This window comes from Danio rerio, chromosome 13 (assembly GCF_049306965.1).
Source record: "Danio rerio strain Tuebingen ecotype United States chromosome 13, GRCz12tu, whole genome shotgun sequence".
NCBI lineage: Eukaryota > Metazoa > Chordata > Actinopteri > Cypriniformes > Danionidae > Danio > Danio rerio.
Genome location: NC_133188.1, coordinates 426,872 through 450,135, shown reverse-complemented (window position 1 = coordinate 450,135; position 23,264 = coordinate 426,872). Strand labels below are relative to the sequence as shown.

Genomic DNA, 23,264 nt, shown 5'->3' with positions numbered 1-23,264 from the left:
GCGCCAGCCTCCCAAACATATGTCTAAGTGTGAAAGCACCCTTATTCAGCAAGTCTTGATAGTGTGCGGGATTGTTTGTTCCCCATTGCACAAAATTCTACACAGAAATAGCAAAAAACGTGAGAAGGGTAAAAACAGAGATGGGAGCCAGCTCCAAACGTGTGGAACTTGAGCTCCACGTGGGCTGTACAAACCTGGAGTTTCATTTATTTAATGTCTTGTACATGACACGGAGTCCAACCTATTTTATTAACATCTACACCTACCCCAACCCTAAACCCAGCCTCTTAACCCACTTGGAGGATCTCCAGGCTGCAGCGATGCCTCCTTAAAAAATGTCTGCAGATTCCGTCCTGCACTGCTTCATCATCTCTGTAACCTGTTTTGTGTTGTAGAGTCGGAGTGCCGCGGGGAGCCGGTGCGGGACTTCTACCAGGTGCAGCGTGGTTACTCCATCTGCCAGACCACACGCATGGTGTCGTGGGTGGAGTGCAGCGGTGTGTGTGAGTCTGGCTCCTGCTGCGCCAGCCAGCGGATGAAGCGCCGGAAATACAGCTTCGAGTGCAGCGACGGCACGTCCTTCAGCGAGGAGGTGGAGAAAACCATCAAGTGTGGCTGCGTGGGGTGCATGTAGGACACGACCAGCAGCACACCGTCATCACAGCCGCAAAACACACCATCCCCCATTGGGTATTCAGAGACGACAACCCGTAACAACACCCGGATAAATTCAGCCTCTTTTTGTGCTTGCGCTCGTTTCAGCAGGACAGAAAAGTCACGTCTTTCTGTTGTTTTTTTGACTCTCTCTGGACGTGTATCTGAGCAGATAATGGCGACGCAAGCACAGAGCTTCCACATTTGCGAGCACAAAACAAGCTAAATGTAATATATATATAGATATATATCTGTGAAAGGGAGCGTGCGATGGATTGACATGCTGTCGAGACAGATATTTTCAGTCATTTTGTGATTATGTGGGGCACACAGGACTCTTCTGCGTGTCCTAAATCCACAGTGCACGTGATTGATAGAAGATGCATCGGATAAAATACACAGTTATCATAGGAGCTGCTTTACAGTATCTCAGCCTTTGGTAGAAAACAAAGTCAAACTAAATCTAATAGATGACTTGGCAGACAAAAATACCATTCAATGCTCCTTAAACAGCTACCAAAGGAGCTTCTTTACAATATCTGGACTTTTGGTAGAAAACGAAAGTCAAACTAAATCCAGTAGATGACATGGCGGACAAAAATACCCATTCGACACTCCTCATATAGTTACCAAAGGAGCTTCTTTACAATATCTCGACTTTTAGTATAAAAACGAAAGTCAAACTGAATGGAATAGACAACAAGGAGGACAAAAATACTATTTCAACGCTCCTTGTATCGTTACCAAAGGAGCTTCGTTACAGTGTCTTGACTTTTAATAGAAAACGAAAGTCAAACTTAATCGAATAGTTGACACGGATGATTAAAAAACCCATTCGATGCTCCTTATGCCGTTAACAAAGGAGCTTCTTTACAATATCTGGACTTTTGTTAGAAAACGAAAGTCAAACTAAATCCAGTAGATGACATGGCGGACAAAAATACCCATGCGACGCTCTATAGTTACCATACGAGCGTCTTTACAATATCTCGACTTTAATAGAAAACAAAAGTCTAACTAAATCAAATAGTTGACACTGAGGATAAAAATACCCATGCGACGCTCCATATATAGTTACCAAAGGAGCTTCTTTACAATATCTGGACTTTCGGTAGAAAACAAAGTCGAACTAAATTTAATAGATGGTTTGGCGGACAAAAATACCCGTTCGACGCTCCTTATATAGTTACCAAAGGAGCTTCTTTACAGTATCTCGACTTATAATTAAAAAAGAAAGTCAAACTAAATCAAATCATCAACACGGAGGATAAAAATACCCATTCAATGCTCTTTATATAGTTACCGAAGGAGCTTTTCTACAATATCTGGACTTTTGGTAGAAAACAAAGTCAAACTAAGTCAAATACCCGACATGGCGGGCAAAAATACAAGTTTGACGCTTCTTATATAATCACCAAAGGAGCTTCTTTACAATATCTTGGTAGAAAACAAGTTAAACTAAATGCAATAGATGATATGGTGGACTAAAATACCCATTCAGCGCTCCTTACATAGTTAACGAAGGAGCTTCTGTACAATATCTCGACTTTTAATATAAAAACGAAAGTCAAACTGAATGGAATAGTTGACACGGAGGATAAAAATGCCCATTCGATGCTCTTTATATAGTTACCAAAGGAGCTTTTTTACAATATCTGGAAAACAAAGTCAAACTAAGTCAAATACACAACCTGGCGGACAAAAAATGACAAGTTTGACACTCCCTATATAGTCACCAAGGGAGCTTCTGTACATTATCTTGGTAGAAAACAAAAGTCAAACTAAATCCAAAAGATAATTTGGAGGATAAACATACCCATTCCACACTCCTTATGCAGTCACCAGAGGAGCTTCTTGACAATTTCTGGACTTTCGGTAGAAAAAGTCAAATGAATCACTTCCACACAGTGTTTTGTCATTCCATTACCTCAAAGGGAAACCCGACAGAATGTAAGTGAGAGCAGAAATCAAGCGCTAGATAGATCTCATCACTGTTTCTAAGATGCATGCTCATCGTCATGTGGTGTCTGGATTGTGGTTAATATTAGCACTGCTGAGCAGAAAATAGAGAAACGCTTTACTTCAAGGGGTGTTCATAGGACTGTCATGAAGCCTTTATATTCATGACATGACATAAGATTTTATGCATGCTTATGGCAACTGTTATTAGGTGTCATTCGCTCAGTTAGGTCATTTTAAGATGACATTGTTTGTTATGACAGCTTGATGTAGACAAACACATCACAACCTGTTTCATGACAACTTGACATTACCAAGACAACGAAATCTGTCATAAACATGACTGTCATGAGGCATTATAAGAGTCATGAATATTTTTCTGAACATGTTTTCACTGTATTTGACATTAAAATGTCTCGTTAAGTGTCATTCCTCTGCCAGATTATTTTTAAGAGCTTCATTAATATTTAATGAGATTTTAATGGCAAATTCAGCTTGTGGCACTGATGCTGAGCTCAAAAAAATATTAAAGATGCTTTTATAAAATGTAAAACATCTATAATGCTTCAGTCATGTTTATGACAGATTTATGAGGTCAAGTTATCATGACAGACAAAAACAGGTTGTGGTGTATTTGTTTACGTCAAGTTGTCAAAACAAACAATTGCTACGTCCCAATTCAGATATGATTGTAAATGAAAAGCTAATTAAAATGAGTAAAATTAGAAAGATATTATAGAAATCAGTGTGTTCCAAACCGTATTATGTTGAAAAGAGTGTGCCAAAGGTTATAAATGTACTATTTCTGGTAGAAATATGCAGTGCATTCTGCACACAAACTACTAATCATCACATTAGGCGCTGGACGTGAATTCGATTAGAACTACAAATGCGGGTAAAAAGTGTAAACAAACTACAAACATGGCGGACGAGCGAGACCAACCGTCAACTAGAGAGGCTTCGGTAAAGTTGTTTGAATGACTATTAATTAATATCTAGCCAACTGGAAAATCTTTAAATCACGTTTTCCGTGTTTTATTCATCTGCAACAACAGTGTGGACTTCTATAAAGACGTGTTTGGTCACTTCTGAACTCTGCGTAATTATCCAAACACCTGAGGAGATTTCTCTGATGACAGACTCGCGAACGGAAAATTAACCTACAATGCGGAACCTACAATAACGAAGGTAATTACACATGAAAGGAATGTGGATGATGTGTGGAGATGATTGACTAAGTTAGTTAAGCAACAGAACGGTCTGTTAATGAGGAAACAGTTTGTCCCAAAGCTATGCGGATTGGGACGCAGCAAATGTCTCTTTGCTTTCAAAATGACACAACTCCCTGCTGAAAAATCCAGCTTAAACCAGCCTAGGCAGGTTGGCTGGTTTTAGCTAGTTGACCAGCCTGGTTTTAGAGGGGTTTTGGCCATTTCCAGACTGGTTTCCAGCCATTTCCAGCCTGGTCTTAGCTGGTCAGGCTGGAAAATGACCAGCTAAAATCAGCTTGACCAGCCTGGTTTAAGCTTGACATAGCTGGCTTTGGCTGCACTCCCAGCCTGGCTAGGCTGGTCAAGCTGGTTTTAGCTGGTCATCTCCCAGCCTGACCAGCTAAGACCAGACTGGAAATGGCTGGAAACCAGTCTGGAAATGACCAAAACTCCTCTAAAACCAGGCTGGTCGATTAGCTAAAAGCAGCCAACCAGCTTAGGCTGGTTTAAACTGGATTTTTCTTTAGGGCTGAGCGAATGACACTTAATAACCTTCATAAGTATTCATAAAACATGATTATAAAAGTTACATGACAGTCTCATGAACACTCCAAGTAAATTGTTTGCTAAAATAGACCATCGCTTATTGAAACACTGCTAACCAATGCAACGCCACTGCAGAGTGTTTATATGTGGGTCAGTGTTGAAGCTGTACTGTATGACTGTACGCTGTTATGACCACAACACTTTATTATACCACTAATCTTAACAATTTCCCAGCTGTTCTCTTTTCGATTGGTACAGTATTACCTCTGCAAGCTTGTGTGTTCGTGAACGTTTGCAGATCGCCATGATCATCGCCGTCCAACATGTGCAGTTTGGCTAATTTTCCTTTGTTTGTGTTTGTTTTTCGCGTTGATTTCCTTTTCCTAACTCCCTAGACCTTCACTTTATACAGAAATGCTTAACAGATTCTAATATATATTTGTATTTCATTTTGGTATAGTATTTTTATATGTTAAAGAATAAATTTGTGTTTTCAGGACTTTACTATCGAGCAGCAGGTGTGGAATTTGGTGTTTCATTCGGTCGTTTGCTTATGAAGGCTACACTGGCCCAAAACATAGATGATTATTAGCTGATATTATTAGCCTTATTGTTATAGGATTGTTTTTTCGTTTTGAATATCGTAGCCTAAATGTTGTCTTCCATGTGAATACCACATTTAATTCCTTCAGAGTTTCTTTGTGCTTGGTTTTGTGCTTATTTATTTTGAAGACCTCTCCGGATAGAACGCTGAATTCTCCTTTATGAGTATGATGATTTTTGTTGAGTTGTGAATAAATTCAGGTCATTGAGATTTAATAGGGAAGTTACCGTCCAGATCTGATCGCTACTAACATTTCAAGCGCAGACCAAAAGAGAAAGTAAAACGCTCACGCTGCCATATTTTTAGTTGCGAGACCATTCAAGAACTTTGCAGTAATGGAACCATACGTTCATTATTTTTGACCACTCGGTTGGTGTTGTCCAGATCGCCGGCCTGTTTTGTTACACTACTGTGGAAACGTATTGCTCTTATTGTACATGGAGGTATTGGGAACGAACGTTATCTTCAATGTTTTCGCAGCGCTTCAGTGCAGACGGATCATCGGAAAGGGTTACGAACTCTTCCTGTAGATTTCATTGGTCCGCTCTAACCTCGTGCCAGACACAACCATCGCATCATGAACTCAAGAATCTTTATTGTGAAAGAAACCGTCGCTGTTGCATATAGAACATGTAAGAGCTCTTGCTGTTTATTCTTCTGATGTTACGTTGATAGTTACGTTGACTAACTGCAGTTACTCCGAATGTAAGTAGCACCACCAAAATGTTTACTGAACTTCCTCCTTTTTCATTCATTAAAATGTGTGATAATTAGCGTCTTCGTCTGCTTTATGCTAAACAGCTTTCAGGAGCAAGCAGGTATATTTGGTTTATTCATGTTCTGCTCCGACACAGATCGTGATTATACGTTTATGTGTGTTTGTGTGTGAACATATATGTGTATGTATCCTTGTAAACATCAAGAGACGGGAGTTCTCTGTAGTCCAACTCCACCCATCACATCCTTAAAGAAGTGAAGCTTGGATAATGTGAGACTCCACCTATTACACCAGAGAGGTGGAGCTAGATGGTTAAACCCTGCCCATTAAATTCGGAGAGGTGGAGCAGGATGTCAGACTCCACCCATAATATCTAGAGAGGCGGGGCTTGATAAAGTCAAACTCCACTAATTACATCCAAAGAGGTAAAGCTAGAGGGTTAAACCCCACCCATTAAAATCAGAGAATCAGAGCAGGATAATGTGAGACTCCACCCATTTTACCCAGAGAGGCGGAACAATATGAGGTCAAAATCCATCCATTGTATCTAGAGAGGCGGGGCTTGACGTCAAACTCCACCCATCACATCTTAAGAGTAGTAGTGGATTAGGTCCAACTCCGATAAATTACAATCAGAGGCGGGCTAGATGTAGTCAAACTCCACCCATTAATTTCATAAAGGCGGAGCTGGATAATGTGAGAGTACACCCAATTTACCGAAAGGCAGAGCTATATGGTCAAACCCCACCCATTAAATTCTGAGAGGCGGAGCAGAATAATGTGAGACTCCACCCTTTTCACCCAGAGGTGGAGCTATCAGAGATTAAACTTCACCCATTCATTTAAAAAAGGTGGTAAAGATGGTCAAACTCCACCTATAAAATTTACAGATGTGGAGCTGGATAAGGTCAAACTCCACCTATTGAATTCAGAGGCGGGGCTGAATGAAGTCAAACTCCACCTAATAAATTCAGAGGCAGAGCTGGATAATTTGAGACTCCACCCATTATACCCAGATAGGTGGAGCTATATGATGTCAAACTCCATCCATTACACCAAGAAATAAGATTGATGGTCAAACCCCACCCATTAAATTCACAGAGGCAGAGCAGGATAATGTGAGACTCCACCCTTTTCACCCAGAGGTGGAACTGTTAGAGGTTAAACTCCACCCATTATTTTAAGAGGCTGGGCTGAATGAAATCAAACTTTACTTTCAACGATTGCTTAAGCTTTGAAAAATCTAAAATGTTTAAAGCATCAACAAACGACAAGAGGCAACACACATGAAGCTCAAACTAAATTCATTCACATTTTCCCCACTTCTACAAACCATATAACCGGAGTAAGGTCTTCAAGACAGGTAAATGATCTAATGCAAAAACCACATTGAAGAGGATTTATTTATCGTCAGTGTGTCTAAACAGGAAAAAACTATGCATTTTTATTCCACCCAAATGATTCACAAACTAGATAAGTTAGAGCAGAAAATGTCATATAAAACCTGTACACTTGCATAGCTTCCATCATAAATACAGCTGTTTTTGAAAGTGTGAGACCATAATGCATACTCAATAATCTACTGAAGAAACCAGCAATAGAAACTACTGCATGTACAAATCATCATCATCATCATCAACATGACTCGGACACACTAGATGAAACCACACATTTAAACTTCAGCGCTCTAAAAAGAAAAAACTAAATCAGGAATACCAGAGGGGGAAACTCATTTAAAAAAAAGAAAGTCGTAAGAATTTTGGGACAAATCGCTCTCTTCATCTATGTGCAAAAATAATGAGGCTTTATTTCTAGAGGCATCCTCCATTATAAATACAGATAAGAAAAAGGCACATTATTCAGGGTACAAAGCCACTTTAATTAGCTAAAACTACTGCTGTAAAAGTGTGGATTATTCCTTAAATAATATCTGGTTCAATTTTACAAGCGTTTAACAATAAGCTGTACAACGATCAAACAAAGAAGTGAATTACAGTTCATTTCATGTTCATGTTTAAAATGCCGCATATGCATGGGAATCAAAACCTTTATTCACTTGACTTTTTTTTTTCCCTGTAATGGACCGATCAAAGGGAAAAAATGACCAACAAATAATTTCTTAAAGCATATTTGGACAAATCTGATGCTGAAAAGAAAAACTTCTTTGACCAAACTAGCAAAGACGAATCTCTCTCATCTGACAATACGTACAAAACTCTGAAAAATGCACCGCCAAGCTTAAAAAAATAGCTTCAAAAATAAATCTGTCCTTCGCTTTTGAACAGCATCAGCACTCCGTATTCTTGTAAAACACTGCAACTTAAGTGTCTAGAGAGATCCTGTACATATTTCATGGTTTTGAGGTCCGTGTACGTTTTGTTGGAGTAACCAGCGGCTCCAAGCCTCGCTTCATGGTGGATTTCGGAGAGGCGGTCTGCGAAGGAGCACCTTCCATCTTTCTTTGAGACCTTGTCAACACCTGGTCCTCTGAAGACTTACTGTCCACATCTAAAGTCTGTGGTTCTGGAGGGATTTTCTGGAGCGCTGATTTCTTTGAGTCAACTTTAATCGATTTCACTCGCTGTGCTTTATCAGTTCTGACCAGTTTTTTGCTCAATTTGTTTGCGGAGGCGTGCGCACCAATGGCTTGTGTTATTCTTTTGAGTCCCTGCAACCTCTTTGTAGAGGAGCCGTCTTCACTTTTCAAAGCCCGCTCTTTTAGGACAGAGTTTGCCTTCGCTGTCTTGCTCAAAGAGGAGATCTTTTTAACAACCACAGATTTTGGCCCTTTTTGTGTCTGCAGTTTCTCTTTGTCGTCTTTCTTTGGAATAATCGTCGCTTTCAAACCAGCACTCTTTAATGCTTTCTCTTTGCATTTCTTGTTTTGCTGAACCTGAAGTTTCTCACGCATGTTCGAGTACTTCCGAAGTATTCTAGCACTTGCTGGATTCTTCGCACTGCCTGCGGTCGCACTGATGCTTTCAGGAACCTGCACTGGTGTAACTCCAGCAAGACTCTGCGCTTTCGTACAGATCCGAGTGGCTGTTGTAGGTTTAGGCTTTTCTTTACTCATCAAGGAGATACCCTGACCAAGAGCTTTTGAGATTAGCCTTTGATTCTTGGGGTTACTCTTCACCGGCGATGCAATAGCAAACTTTTTCAGATGTTTCTTCAATCGTTCGGCTTGGAGGCTTGGGAATATCCCGTTAGCAGACCCCGCTCCTGCTGACGAAGAGTGGAAACACAACTGCGTTTCAGAGGGAAGTCTGGTGTTCACCTTTTTCACAATCACCAAGGATTTCGTTTCAGTCGACTGCAGGAACCAGCGGCAGATACTAGTCAAGTCAAAGGGCTTCATGAAGAGCATTTGCACAGGGGAAAACTTCTGCTGCTCTAACGGTCTTGACTTTCGGACTCTGCGCTTGCTTTTCCAGATTTCTTTAAGCCTGTCTGCTTTGTTTTTGTGTTTGGGTGCAGGCTGACCCTCCTTGTCCATCTGAACCCAACCTTTCTGCATCTTATCAAACTTTGCGTTTAAATTTGAAATTAATTGCTGGTGTTCTTCTCCTCTGAGGGCCTCCAGAAATTTGGATGGATTACAAACAATTGGTTCAGACCTCGGAAGACTGGGTACATGGAAGAATTCATCAGAGCCTTTAATCTGGGACTCTGTGTGCTTTTTATTTTGTATTTCGAGTTTTGAACTGGATGGGATCTCTTCGGCGTCCCCGCTTGAGGATGCCGAAACCTTATGTATCCTTGAAGGGCGTTTATTTGCAGTAGGGGGTGTTGTTGAGCCACAAGGCTTTTCTGTATTTGATGCGTTCCCTCTTCTTAAAGACATACGCCCAGGGCTCTCTAATGCAGATTTGTCATTGCAGGGTTGTTCTGCTGTTACGCCGGCACTGCTTCTTAAAGGCATGTGCCCATTAGCCTCTATTTTCTTACTGGAGGGTGAACTAGCAGGTTCACTTTTAATGGAACACTTAACAGGAGATTCCCTGGTAACAGTTTGTTTATTAGTGCTAATAGTTCTGCTTCTTAGAGGCATACGGGTTGCGCTCTCTGAAGGTGTACACAAATCTCCAATACTCCCTTGATCACTTGTAGAACTGTTTTCTCTTAAAGGCGTCTGCCCTTGCGTTTCCGAATGGCCGTCAGTCAGACTGTTTGATTTACTACCACAGATTTTTTCAGTGTTACTTCTGCTTCTCAAAAGCATATTTTCAGAGCTATGTGGAGACTTTTTGTTGGGAGAACAGTCTCCACTAACCGGCAGTTCAATAGGACTGCTTTTACTTCTAAGTGTCAAGTTTTCAGAGGCTTGACTGTTCATTTTGTGTTGTTTTTCACTCTCTGTAGTATTGGAAGCAGTGCTTATAGTCTCTGGAAGTACTTCAGGAGGCAAAACACTCGGTGGCTCATTCATTTCAACTTTTGGACTTTGTTGCTTGGCTTTCCCACCTTTTGATTTCGGTGTCGTTTTGACTGCATTATCTATAACTGGATGGTTCGGTTTCTCTATAGGAATCTCTACAGGCTCAGAATTATGTTCTTCCCCAGTACAAACGTCAGTTTCAGCAGACTGAGTCTTCGTGTTTGCATCATTGGCATGATCAACAGGTTCAGACGCACCATGCTTTACAGAGTCTTTCACTACGTCAACACTGGCTTTTGAAACTCTACTGCGCAAACATCTATCTGAAGACACTGTGTGTTTTGTACTTAAAACTTTTGGAGGAATGGAATCTGTGTCCTTCTTACAATTTGCAAGCGCTTGAACAGTTGAAACTTCTGCAATTTTAGACCCTGATAAATCCTCTTCCTTCTTCTCCGGTAGCATTTGGAGATTAGGTTCAACATCCCCCAGTGTTTGCTCTTGAGCATTTCTGTCCTCCTCAGTGTTTGCATTCACTTCTGATGCCTCTGATGGTTCTTGGACATCTGCAGTATCAGTTTCAGCGTCTGTAGGGCTCGTAGATTCCCTCTCATTATTCTGTTCATCACTAATTTCAATAGTAGAAGACTCTGGGTCCATGTTACTGGATGCAGGGCTCAATGATGGCTCCAAAGACTGACCTTCACACTCAGGCTTACTTTCAGTACCACAGTCCACCTCTTTCTCAATAGGTACAACTGAGGGATTGCACTGTATCTCTTTAATAGGTACAACTGGCGGATCACACTGTTCTTCTTCAATAGGTACAAGTGGGGGATCACACTGTTCTGTCTCTACAGCCAGTTCTGTTGTTTCTGTGGACTCTTTGGCTTCTTCCACATCCATGTTTTCTTCTTGCTCTACTGCATTTGGAGTACAACTCACAGTTTCTAAACTCACATCTATCTGCATACTTGCTTCACTCTCCTTACATGAAGGCTCGTGGGAAATTTGGCTATTTGTTTCAGTTTTATCAGTGTGACTGGTTTCAACCATCAGACTTATACCGGTAACTTTGACCACATCCCCTGGCATTTCCTCCTCCGCTATCTGCTCCGATGATAACTTCTGAATAATGTTCTTCATGCAGTCCCCTGTAAAGGGCGCATTTACTAGAGGAACACTTCCAGAAAGAGTCTGCCTCGGAGTTACTGAAGTTTGCAAGTCTGCCAAAAGCACGGGACAATTCCCAACGGAATCATGTATAGGTTTACGTGCCAGTGTTCGGACGGTTTTTAGCTCCAAATACTCCTCAACGTACTTGTGCCCTCTTGTGCTCTTTCGGGCATTCAGTCGTGGATGCAGTCGATTACGAGATTGAGGCTGACATTCTATTATTGATTTTTTTATATAAACCAAGTCACAGTGGCTATCAGGATCACTAATAATACAGCTTAAAGAGCCATTCCTTGGCCTGAGGCATGACCCTTTTCTGCTTTTCCTGGCAGTTCTTGGAGAAACTGATAAAACAACATTAGATGCTTTGTGAACTGTGGAGGGGTTTACAACTGCATCCTCGTTTTGAGCAACCGAGGACATGTCTGTGTGTTTTGATAGCAGGTCTTCTTGATCAGATGCCGCAGTACATGTACACCGCTCAGCACTGCACAGACATTTCTTTACAGAATCACCATGTTTCACTTGCTGAAGGCTTGAAACTAAAGACTTTTTAATTTCCTGATGATCAGTAGTCGTCTTAGTCACTGGAGAACTTGCATTTTCCAGCTCAACAACTGTTCCACACGATGAAGAAGATGAGAAATCTTCCTTCTTACAAATGTCAACTGTTTTTTCACTGGTTGCAATACTGCTAACATCAGCGTTTAAATCCTCTGAAGTAGTTTTTTGACTTCTAGCAACAGATTGAGTCTTAATGCTCAAAGCAGCATCCACAGAGCAAGTTCTTTCAGGCCGCTGAACCTCGGACCTGCTTTCAGAGGACACAATACTGCTGCTGGTTGTTGCTTGCTTCTCGGGCAAAGTTGAAATAGGTGTTTGGAAATGGTTGGACACGGTCTTGACTTCGCTTTGTAAGAAGCCTAATGCGTCAACTATCTGATGCTGATGATGCAAACACAGCTTAGACATGAACTGTTCCAAAGTGGAGGCCGACTGTAGATCCCCCACTTGGGCAAGACTCAGATCGATGGAGTCCCTGAAAGACAGAGCAAACAAGTTATGATAAGTATCTGGGTAATACTGAAATGCATGGGGCACACTTTACAGCTTCCATCAGTTTAAGCAGGGGTCACCGATCCTGGTCCTGGAGGGCCGGTGACCCTGCAGTGTTTAGCTCCAACTGGCCTCAACACACCTGCCTGGGTGTTTAAAGTATACCTAGTTAGAGCTTGATTAGCTTGTTCAGGTGTGTTTGATTAGGGTTGGAGCTAAAATTTACAGGACATCGGCCCTCCAGGAACAAGTTTGATGACCCCTGAGTTAAAGGAACACTCAGTGTTTTGGGAAATAAGGTAATTTTACAGTTAAGCTCTTACGTTTTATCATTGTTAAATCTATTCAGCTGATCTCCAGGTCTGGTGGGAAGACTTCAGAATAGACCATTAGCATCTTGCTCAAAAATTACCAAAGAGTTAAAAAAATTTCCACATTTAAAGTTAGACTGTTCTGCAATTTCATCATGTACCAAGTCTGGGAAAAAATGAGGTTTTTGAACAAGATGCTAATGGTCTAAGACGGGTCAATAAATGATGCTAAGCCAAGCTAAAAGTGTTCCTGCCAGATCCAGAGATTGGCTGAATGGATTCAACAATGGTAAAACTCACCTTTATAACTACAGGGGAGCTGTAAAATAAGCCTAAGTTTCCTTTAAACCTTTATAAAAAAAACATATATGATAACTTCATTGACATTGATTACAATAAAAGTGTTTTAAGTCATAAAAGCTTTTAAAAAAAATCTTGTAATACCCCCAGCAGCACTCCGGGTTTACGTCATGAGTATGTCAATATGTTAGTTTGTGTAGTAAATACATTAACTTCAATTATAAACAATATTTGTACATTATTAATCATAGTTCAGCATTAACTAATGCATTATTAAACTCCACATCTGTGCTTGTAAACATTAGGTAATGCACTGCAAGTTAACAAGAACTAATAATAAACTAGTCTCTTATCATTAATGAACAAATACCATATTAAGTGTATTATTTGTTATGTTAGTAAATTCATAAACTAACACCAACTATCTTTTTATATGCATGCACATGATGAGGAAACAAGACTAATGAACTTGGTCATAATCTGATTTCTTTTACCTTTTAACCAACCGTGCAGCCGGACTGACGTGGACTGGAGAGTTCTTTAAACACAAATGGTCTTTGCTTAAATTCTTCTTAGTTGAAAGATCAAGAACTCCATCTACAGGATCAACACAGATCATTTAAAATACAACTTCTTTACAAGCACTTTGTATGCAGTTGAATTATTAGCCCCCTGCATATTTTTCCCCAACTTGTTTAACGGGAAGATTAATTCACACATTTCTAATCATAATAGTTGTAATAGCTGCTTTCTAATAACTGATTTATTTTCTCTTTGTCATGATGACAGCACATAATATTAAACTAGATATTCTTCAAGACACTTCTATACAGCTTAAAGTGACATTTAAAGGCTTCACTAGGGTAATAAGGGTAAAGTTTGGGTAATTAGACAAGTCACTGTATAACAGTAGTTTTTTCTGGTGGTTAGGTTTTATAAATCACATGAAGGCTATTAATTTTAACTTCAACTGTATGTATATGTGTATATATATATATAAATATGTATATATATATATATATATATATATATATATATATATATATATATATATATATATATATATATATATATATATATATATATATATATATATATCCATAACTATATTCTCTACCTTGCTGGATGTCCTCTACTTTAATCTTCTTCACAGAGAGGTCCAGCGGGGCGTCTTGGTCCACCATGATGAACTTATTCTGAGCAGATAATGCACCGACAGCAGCAGATGAAGAGACTCGGCTGGTTTTCACAAGGCTTTGGTCCTTTTTTCCATTGGTTTGAAGGGAGTCCTGAGAGCAGCTGTTTCTTGAGGTATAGTATGTAGTTAACTTGCTGAGCATCTGCTGCATGACACCACAAGCCACCACGGGGATGTGCGGATCGGGAATTCTTGGTGTGTATTCTGTATTAACAGTATAATTTGAAAAACTTTAGTTAAATTGAATGCAGATGATTCCGAACAATAAGAAATGTGTGATAAGGAAGGGATTAAATATATGCAGCTGGTTGTTACTGCAGAATAAAACTCAACAGGTCTATTAGCAGTTGTTGAGTAAGACTGAAGGGTTTATTCTGAGATAACAACCAGCTTGATGTATTTTATCCCGATTATTAAACAGCTGCTGGCCACAAGATGAAACTATTAGACACAAAACATTGTTCTGAGAAATGATAGATTATTAATCCTTTAATTAAATGCAAATGGAGCCTTGAGTCACAAGATTCGGTCCAAAACAGTAGAGGAGACAGACAAGGACATAAACATACACTTATGCAGATGATACATTTATTTACACACTGGATTTATTAAATCTTCTCTTTGACTAGAATAAATATTTAAGTCATTTCAATCAGTTTAAGATTTAAAATTGAGGTTTATTTCATTATCTGAAAGCTGAATTAATAAGCATTGATGTGCTGACAATATTTGATCAAGATGCAACGATTTAAACTGGAATCTGAGGAACCAAAAACTAAATAAATACTGAGAAAATATACCTTTTAGGTTGTGCAATTTGAATTTTCTATGCATATTACTAATCAAAAGATCCAAATATTTTTTAGAAACATACAAAATGTCTTCATAATACATGATATTAACTTAATATTCAAAATATTTTTGGCGTTACACAAAAAATACATACCATTTTGACTGGTTTTGTCATCTAAAGTCACATTTGTTATCACATCATCATCATACTTTTTTTTTAAAGCCACATCAGCAACAACAGCTATTTTCATGACAAAAACATTGAATTAATAAATACACAAACAAACAAATTAATACATACATTTTATAATATCTTTAACATTAATTTATGATAAAATTAAAAATGTTTTCCTGGTAACCCTATGCTAAATGCAAAAACTATTTATCAAAAATATGCACAATTAAAAACCACAAACTAATACATGATATGACGGCTGTGTCTGAAATCGCCTACTAATCAGCTGTTAGAGAAGTACAGTCTATACCAGGCATGTCAAACTCAATTCCTGGAGGGCCGCAGCCCTGCAGTTTAGTTCCAACCCAAATTAAACACACCTGATCAAACTAGTTGAGTCCTTCAGGCTTGTTTCTGAGACCTACAGGTAAGTGTGTTGGAGCAGGGTTAGAACTAAACTGTGCAGACTTGCGGCCCTCCAGAAATTGAGTTTGACATCCCTGGTCTATACAGTATGAATGGGAGCAGTATGCATAGAAATCAGACGTACTACATCTGCCATTTTGTCATGATCACATGACCTACGACTTGCATTGTTTCACTCCCATTCATGAATTCTCTCGTGGGGCATCATGGGATAGTGCAGCATGCATTGGATGTGCACTTTAGAATCTCGCCGAGAGTAGTAGGTCATCTGGGTACTTCTCGCATACTGATTTTAGTGTACCATCTAGTATGGAAGCATGCAATTTTGGACGAAGCCAATATGTTTTTAACATTAATATATTATACAAACTCTAAAAATGAGTACACGTTGCTGAATACCTCTTTGAGCAAGTTCATACGTTTTTTGCAGTCATGAAAAGCGGGACAGTGCTATGGTATATATATCATCACTTAAAATGCCAGCGATACTCACCATTTCTGTGTAACACTGCGCTGAGGAATTCATCGGACTGCCACTCGAGCCTGCTGATATTAGAAGGGTCTTTACCTAGTAAAGGTTTTCCTCCACTTTCCACAATCTGCTTGTTGAGTGCAGTTATATGCTCCTGTCGACGAGGGAAAAACAAGATAATAAAGGCGGAGGTGTGTTCTTCTACATACACACATGCAACATGTACTAAAATGCATTCATTAAGCATGGAGGATGAAATTAACATACAAATTAACATCCATAGCATAGCTAGAGCAAGAACAACAAAGGTAGATCAAAACGGTTCTGCCAAGGTGTCTTGACATTTCAGGAAAGAAGGGGGAAAATGTAAATGAACAACAAAAAAAAACTACCTTCACTTTTTCTCGTCTTAAGCAGCAGAAAAGACATTTTTCATCAAATGATGAATGTGACACGCTCGCAGGCTTACAATCTGTGGATCCAAAAGAAGAGGCAGAGTTCAACCGTGTGCAGGGAAGGGAGAGATACTCTACTGCAGGGGTGCTCAACCCTGTTCCTGGAGATCTACCCTCCTGTACAGTTTAGCTCCTACCCTGATCAAACCCAGCTGAACCAATTAATTAGGACCTAAAAATCCACTTGATAATTACAGACAGGTGTGTTTGATAAGGGTTGCAACTGAAATCTGCAGGAAGGTAGATCTCCAGGAACAGGATTGGCCACCCCTGCTCTACTGTATCCAATGCTGCTACTTCAGTACACACTACTGCAGGGTTTACACACTAACTAGTGCTCCCTTTCTTTGCATGAAAACAGTCAAAGCTTCTGCACATCAGCGTAATGACTAGTGGTGTAACAATGCATTGCATCAAGTATCAACACTAAGAATTGATGTAAACAATACGTTTGTGATATATAGTTTTATTCAGTGTGTGTGTGCATGATATTAATATAAGTGCAGGTAAACGAAGACCGAATTTTGAAGTGTCGCATGAGAAACGAGTGACTCAAATGTCAAATTTCCAATATAATTAGTTTTTTATTTACACTCGCTTGAGGTGGTTTTCAACTTGTGTGTAACAGTGTTAATGAGAATAATCTCTGACAAAGCAAATATTACATCCGCGTGACTGCATTATGTTTGCCTTGTTTACTGTGGGTTGCTAGGTTACCATTACTTCAGTCAGCCCCTCTAACAACTTAATGGAAACACATCCTAAAGCAGGTCGCACACCAGAAGCGCCGCTCGGCGCCGCGACAAGCCGCGTACATGACAGATTAAAGTATCGCACACCAGACGCGCACATTCGAATGATATTTAACATGAAACTAATCAGATGGCGCTCTGTGGCGCGGCTGAAAAATGAACTGCGTCCTGAGCCGTCGCCGGGCGCCGCCGACAGCCGCCGACTTGCGGCGCCGGTGTGTGTATCCTGATAGAAACCTATAATTAGAATTCTAAAATACGTGGCGCTGCGCGGCGCGCCGCCGAGCGTCGCTTCTGGTGTGCGACCTGCTTAACTCTCTTTTTTAAGCGAAAGATTCACTTCAGGTTTGTATGCAAACCCAGCTATACTTCTATAAATCTCTAAACCTGAGACAAAAACAGCATAACCTGACTTTATTAACATGTGAAACTACTGTCAGAGTAGCTGCATGAGCCACAGATTCACTCTCACACATTTAAATTGCAGATTCAGTAGTCACATATTTAAGTCAGTTTTCAGGCAGCTCATGGGTCATCGTTACATCCTTATATACCATCCACTTGTGCAAAATATCACGAGTTCAGTATTGTGATGCATGTAGAACTGTGACTTGACTGTATTGTTACACCGCTAGTAATTATTTTTATTCAGATCCTCAAGTATCACCAGCTGAAAGTCATTTTAGCTTTAAGTCTGCATGAACTGAAAGATGTTGACTTATTTCAGTATGTTGATTTCTTCCAGCTGAAATGGAATATTGAGTAGGGGGTGTGGCTTTCTTTTTGCGCATCATTCTCTTGTGGTAAGCTAACCGTAAGGGGGCGTGGTTAAAAATATTGTGGCTGAAACTGACATCAACAGAGAAGAAGACAATCCAAATGCACTTTGATTAAAGATCAAAGTTTTGTTTGTTTGATGGATAAACTTGCACAGATTACGTGTTTACCAGAAGCGGAGTTTCATATTAACTGTCCAGTTTTACATTTAAAATAATTAATATTTTTAATAGTTTTAAAATCTGTTAAATAAAATATCTAATTAACTGCATGCTGTTAGGGTTGCTAAGCCTGTGTGGACTTCAACAGACTCACCTTTAAAGGTCCCATGAAATTAAAATAAAGTTATTTATTATATTCATTACTATATAGTTATTACATGTTAGTCTTAAGGATATCTATAATCCAGTGTGCTGCAAAACAGTGACAAAATTCATGTTTAGAAGATACAAAACTGATATTCATTCATTAATCCATTTTCTTTTCAGCTTAGTCTCTTTATTATTCAGGGGTTGCCACAGTGGAATGAACCGCCAACTATTCCAGCATATGTTTTTACACAGCAGATGCCCTTCCAGCTGCAACCCATCTCTGGGAAACATTAATACACACTTATTCACACTCGTACACTACGGACAATTTAGCTTACCCAATTCACCTGTACAGCATGTGTTTGGACTGTGGGGGAAACCGGAGCACCCGGAGGAAACCCACGCGAACACGGGGAGAACATGCAAACTCCACACAGAAACGCCAACTGACCCAGCCAAGGCTCGAACCAGCACCTTTTTGCTGTGAGGTGACAGCACTACCTACTGCACCACCCCATAAAACTGATATAGTCTGAAATCAATCAATGATTTTTTTCATCGACTCTTCTAACCAATCAAATGCCACTTCCGCCTTCTGATTGGCTGTTCATTTGATGTGCTTAAGCTCAACCACTCTCACTGGCAGAACTGTGAGAAAACACGCTATTGGCTGTTTTTAAAGGGGAGGGGCTATTCTATCCCCCGCCCTCTCATCATGTTTCAGTTGAGATTACATCAAATATATAAAATAATAAACAAAATAAAAGCACAAAGCACTTCTTGGGACCTTTAAAGAATGCAACTTCTGAATCAAGACACAGATATTGAGTAGGGGTGTGGTTTATTATTGAGCTCCTCCTCTCTTCTTTCGCTCACAGTTAGAGGGGCGTGGCTAAGCATGTCACCCATCTGTCAAACTGACATCTAAGAAAGACTGGCGTTCCAGAGCTGAAGCAGACGGGCAGATTTTGATTAAAGATTACCAAAACAAACAGATTAACTCATTAATTGTTTACTTTAAGACCAACAATGCATGCTGGCAAAAACATCTAAATCATTTTGATTTCATGCTAGCTTTAAATATACCGAGTAACTAACTGTGCATTTATTATTAAGCAAAATATGTCTGCATTCAGCCTTTCTGACTAAACAGCGTGTTTTAAACGGTGGGCATTTGAGTTTGAACATCTCCATGGTGAAAACAAAGACAAAAGAGCACTGAATAAAGGAGTGCGCATGGAAACAGTTGCTAGGCAGCACACTGTACTTCACCAGAGACACTGAGGCTGACGTTTCAATAGCTTTGAATGTGAATCCGTGTCTGCGCTCACAATGATAACAGCTGGAATTAAAATAACTTTAACAAAGGCTTTATTACAGTGAACACCTTTTGACTGCAGGTCTGCCATGTATGAGATCTGAATATGTTGTATTTAAGAACTGTGATATTGCCAGATGTAATCATAACGCTTTCAAATCTGATAAAACACAATGCAGCAACACCAGAAAGGCTCATGAATAAGTATAAGCACTTATTTAGATATATTCATCCAATCCATGATGAGTTATATTCCATGTTGTGCAGTGAATTCCACTTTTATGAGCATGATTCTGCCTGCGTTTACCCCATCACTGAAACCTCTATATCTGAATACTGCAGTAAAAATGACCATAATAAACAATCCATAACACATGGAAAGAGAAGCGCAGATCTCCTCCTATTCTTCACACACTACTACCAAACAAACAGCATCCACCCGCATCACTGACAAAACCAACTCATTTGCATGTAATTCCTTTATAAATCCCCTTTCTAGCAGTGCTGTACATACGTCTGATGAACAGTGGAGAATACATGAATGAGGCTCTGAATGATCACAACACACTGAACTCATGGATGACATGCAGAGCAAATAAAGATGTCAATACTAAAGCAATATGAACCGTCAATTAAGCAAACATGCTCGTTCTTACTGTAGACTTCATGTGAACATATGGACTGGGAAACATACCTTTCAAAAGCCTGAGATCGTCCAGAATTTGTGTCCTAAGAAGCAAATCTGAGATTCTGTCAAGACCTGTTCAGAAAAAGACAAGCGTTCACAATCAGTTCCTCACAGGGATTTATGCTTTTATACAAGCAAAACATCAAATACAAAACAAACATTTCATTACTATCAGATTAAAATAATAACAACAATACTAATAATAGCCAAACTAACAGATTATCAAAATAATTGTTAGTTGCAGCTCTTAATCCAATAAAATACATCTTGATTAAAGTTACAAATGGTACAATTGCTTGCACCTGAATGCTTTGAACTCTCTTAAAACTGCAAATGAAACTTTCTCTTAAGTATTGATAATTACAACCATGGATTAATCAAAGAGCTACAAAACAGTATATTTATAACAGTATATATATATATATATATATATATTTATAACAGTATATATATATATTTATAACAGTATATATATATATATATATATATATATATATATATATATATATATATATATATATAGTGAACTTTGAGTACCATTTAAATGATACTCCACTAAGCAAAGGCAGTTTTTGAGAGCGTTGTTTTTGTCAGTAGATTTATTTTGTGTGTTAACTATTTTTTTGTATTTATCTTTTTTCAGTAAGTGCTTTTTAATAACCAGTGATACTGACAGACACAAGCCCTGCATCATACGCTGTAGGCAGTATAGGGATGGCACAATACTTGCTATAATATTGAAGCGTTTAATACTCATTTGGATATTGTTTTTTTTTCAATTTTGCATAAATTAAAAATGCGTTTTGCATTATCCCATTGCTTTAATTACTCTCTGATCTGGCTCATAAGCTAAAACAATGCTCTCAGTGATTAAATGACCAGTTATGATGCACAAATATGCCTGGCTCAGAACGGTAAGACTCAGTTATGATCAATATTTATGTCCATCTGTCTGACTAGAACTCTATTGGTTATGCCTTGGAAAGTAAACATTGGGAAAATTGTGTTTCTGCAAGCTGTCTTAATATTAACCAAGCAACTAAAGATAATGAAATCAATCAACACAGCTTTATTTGAATTATACAGTCAAGATTATATATATATATATATGTGTGTGTGTGTGTGTGTGTTTATAGTGTTATTTGATCATATTTTTCAGTTTATGTTACTAGAAACTGCAGTTAGATGCATGAAAAGTGCTGTTCATGTTCTCTCTGCTAGATTGGATTCTTGTTGTATTGTGTGCATGCATTTCTGATTCTGACTGTATTTTGCTTGTAGAGCTTTTATTTTATTTGACAGTGTTTTTTTTACTGATCCTAAAACCGGATTGAATCGGGAGAAGTCTATATTATTGCACACGTAGTAGTTAGTGAAACCTGTGCATGTAGTCTATGCCATCCAGTATGTCATTTCCCTTTCAACTTCAAAACCACTATGATTGAAACGTGACTTCCTCCTCCTGAGTTTTCAGAAACTGACACTAGCAGCTCTACGGATTCTCTCTCTGCTTTATGCTGTCATCATGTTTAGACACAGCCGGTCCTCTTGTCATACAGGACAGTTTCAGTCCACTGATTTATATTAATGGACAATGGAATGTTGGTTTGCAGCTTTCCACTGTGTCAGATGTGAGATGTTGTTGTGCTGATTGTAAAAGGCCTCAGTCCTCTGTCAGTCCGGCATCACAGTGCTTCAGTATTATTATTATTCCCTCCAGAACTGTCTTGAGCATCTGTCTCACGCCTCCAGAAGCCACTGCGTTCATTGTGTTTGGTCTTGGTGTTCTGAGGCGCAGCTCATTTATTAGAGGAGAATTGTGGCCAGAATTGCAGTGTTAATTTGGGCTTTACACAGAAAATAATGGAAAAACAAAAGCACTGTGGTTGTTTTTCCTCATGAAGCATGTTAAGTTAACAAACTGCTGTCATGTTTACTACAGTGAACTAATAAACAATAAGAAATATTGTAGTTTGTATTACAGTAACTGAACTGTGGGTGTATTTTAGTATAATATACACTACAGTGGTGTTAACTCCTGTATTGGGTCACTTGCTTCTATTACTATAGTACTGTAGAATCACAACACAGACATCAACTCAAATACTTAACTACAGTTCGGCTCAAAAACACTATAAATACGCCCTGCCTTACGCGTTTATTCTCATGTGTGCCCATCCCAAACCGTTTAAACAAACAAAAGCTTAAAAATATGTCTAATAAAGGCGTCAGACAGGATTATTATGTTAGAGAACAACCTTCTCTCTCCTCTTCACGTTGACAGCTCAATGCAGACTGACGTCATTTCAGACCGGTGATATCACAGTCGGCCAAAGTGAGACACTTCTCACTTTCTTTCATCCACTTTCACAATTATTCATCATCATCATCATCATCATCTGACTGTAGGCCGGCTGAACAAGAGCGCGCTTTAAAAACAATAACAACTTTCGGTCGATCGTGAGCGCGCACAGCCCGGCCAGTGCACAGAACTGAAGATTAATTACAAAACCTTGACGAAACATGGACCAAATTTACAACAGATGATCGTGTTTATGATCTGCTGTGATTGCTCTATTGCTAAAGATCAAATATTGAACGTGGTTTGGTCCGATCCTGTCGGTTAGCCTTATTAGCAAGTTAGCTACAGGTATTAGTGGCCAGATTTCAACGAAACTAACGTAAATAATCAGTAAAATCATTGAGCGGGTGTTGTGTGTAGAGTGCGCTGCTCTTACCCACACTGCGAATGAGTTTAGACCTCCAGCAATCCGAATCCTGGCGAACTGGAAACCTCTCGTTCGTGCAGAGCCGCTTGGTTGCCAAATTCGCCATTTTCTCCAGTGAGCAAGCGCAGGGGAGCGCGCACGCTCACTGATAGCATTGGCATGTGACGTCATGGCGCACGCTCCTTTTGTTTTTGCGGACTACACTGTCACCTGCTGTACGATGTGCTCAATGATTTACACTCACCGGCCACTTTATTA

The 23,264-nt window shown here is 39.3% G+C and overlaps 2 protein-coding genes across 4 annotated transcripts in view; one reads left to right on the top strand and one right to left on the bottom strand.

Annotated features, from left to right (window-relative positions):
* Positions 1-5,745, top strand: part of slit1a (slit homolog 1a (Drosophila)) — an 86,763-nt gene extending 81,018 nt beyond the window's left edge. The window contains exons 37-38 of one of the 2 annotated variants that reach the window (XM_073919588.1): positions 396-4,084; positions 4,181-5,745. In XM_073919588.1, coding sequence (XP_073775689.1) covers positions 396-634 — 239 coding nt within the window. In that variant the 3' untranslated portion in view covers positions 635-4,084; positions 4,181-5,745. 2 annotated transcript variants of the gene reach the window in all.
* Positions 5,746-7,077: 1,332 nt separating this feature from the next.
* Positions 7,078-23,130, bottom strand: wu:fc17b08. 2 transcript variants are annotated; one of them, XM_678958.10, is made up of 7 exons: positions 23,016-23,130; positions 20,284-20,349; positions 16,369-16,448; positions 15,998-16,130; positions 14,031-14,315; positions 13,408-13,510; positions 7,078-12,285 (listed from the first exon to the last, which is right to left on the bottom strand). In XM_678958.10, exons 1-7 carry the CDS (start codon positions 23,110-23,112, stop codon positions 8,043-8,045), a joined length of 5,007 nt encoding a protein of 1,668 aa, XP_684050.6. In that variant the 5' UTR covers positions 23,113-23,130; the 3' UTR covers positions 7,078-8,042. The 2 variants fall into 2 exon arrangements, with proteins under 2 accessions (XP_684050.6, XP_021336375.1); XM_021480700.2 differs by lacking the exon at positions 16,369-16,448.
* Positions 23,131-23,264: the final 134 nt, after the last annotated feature.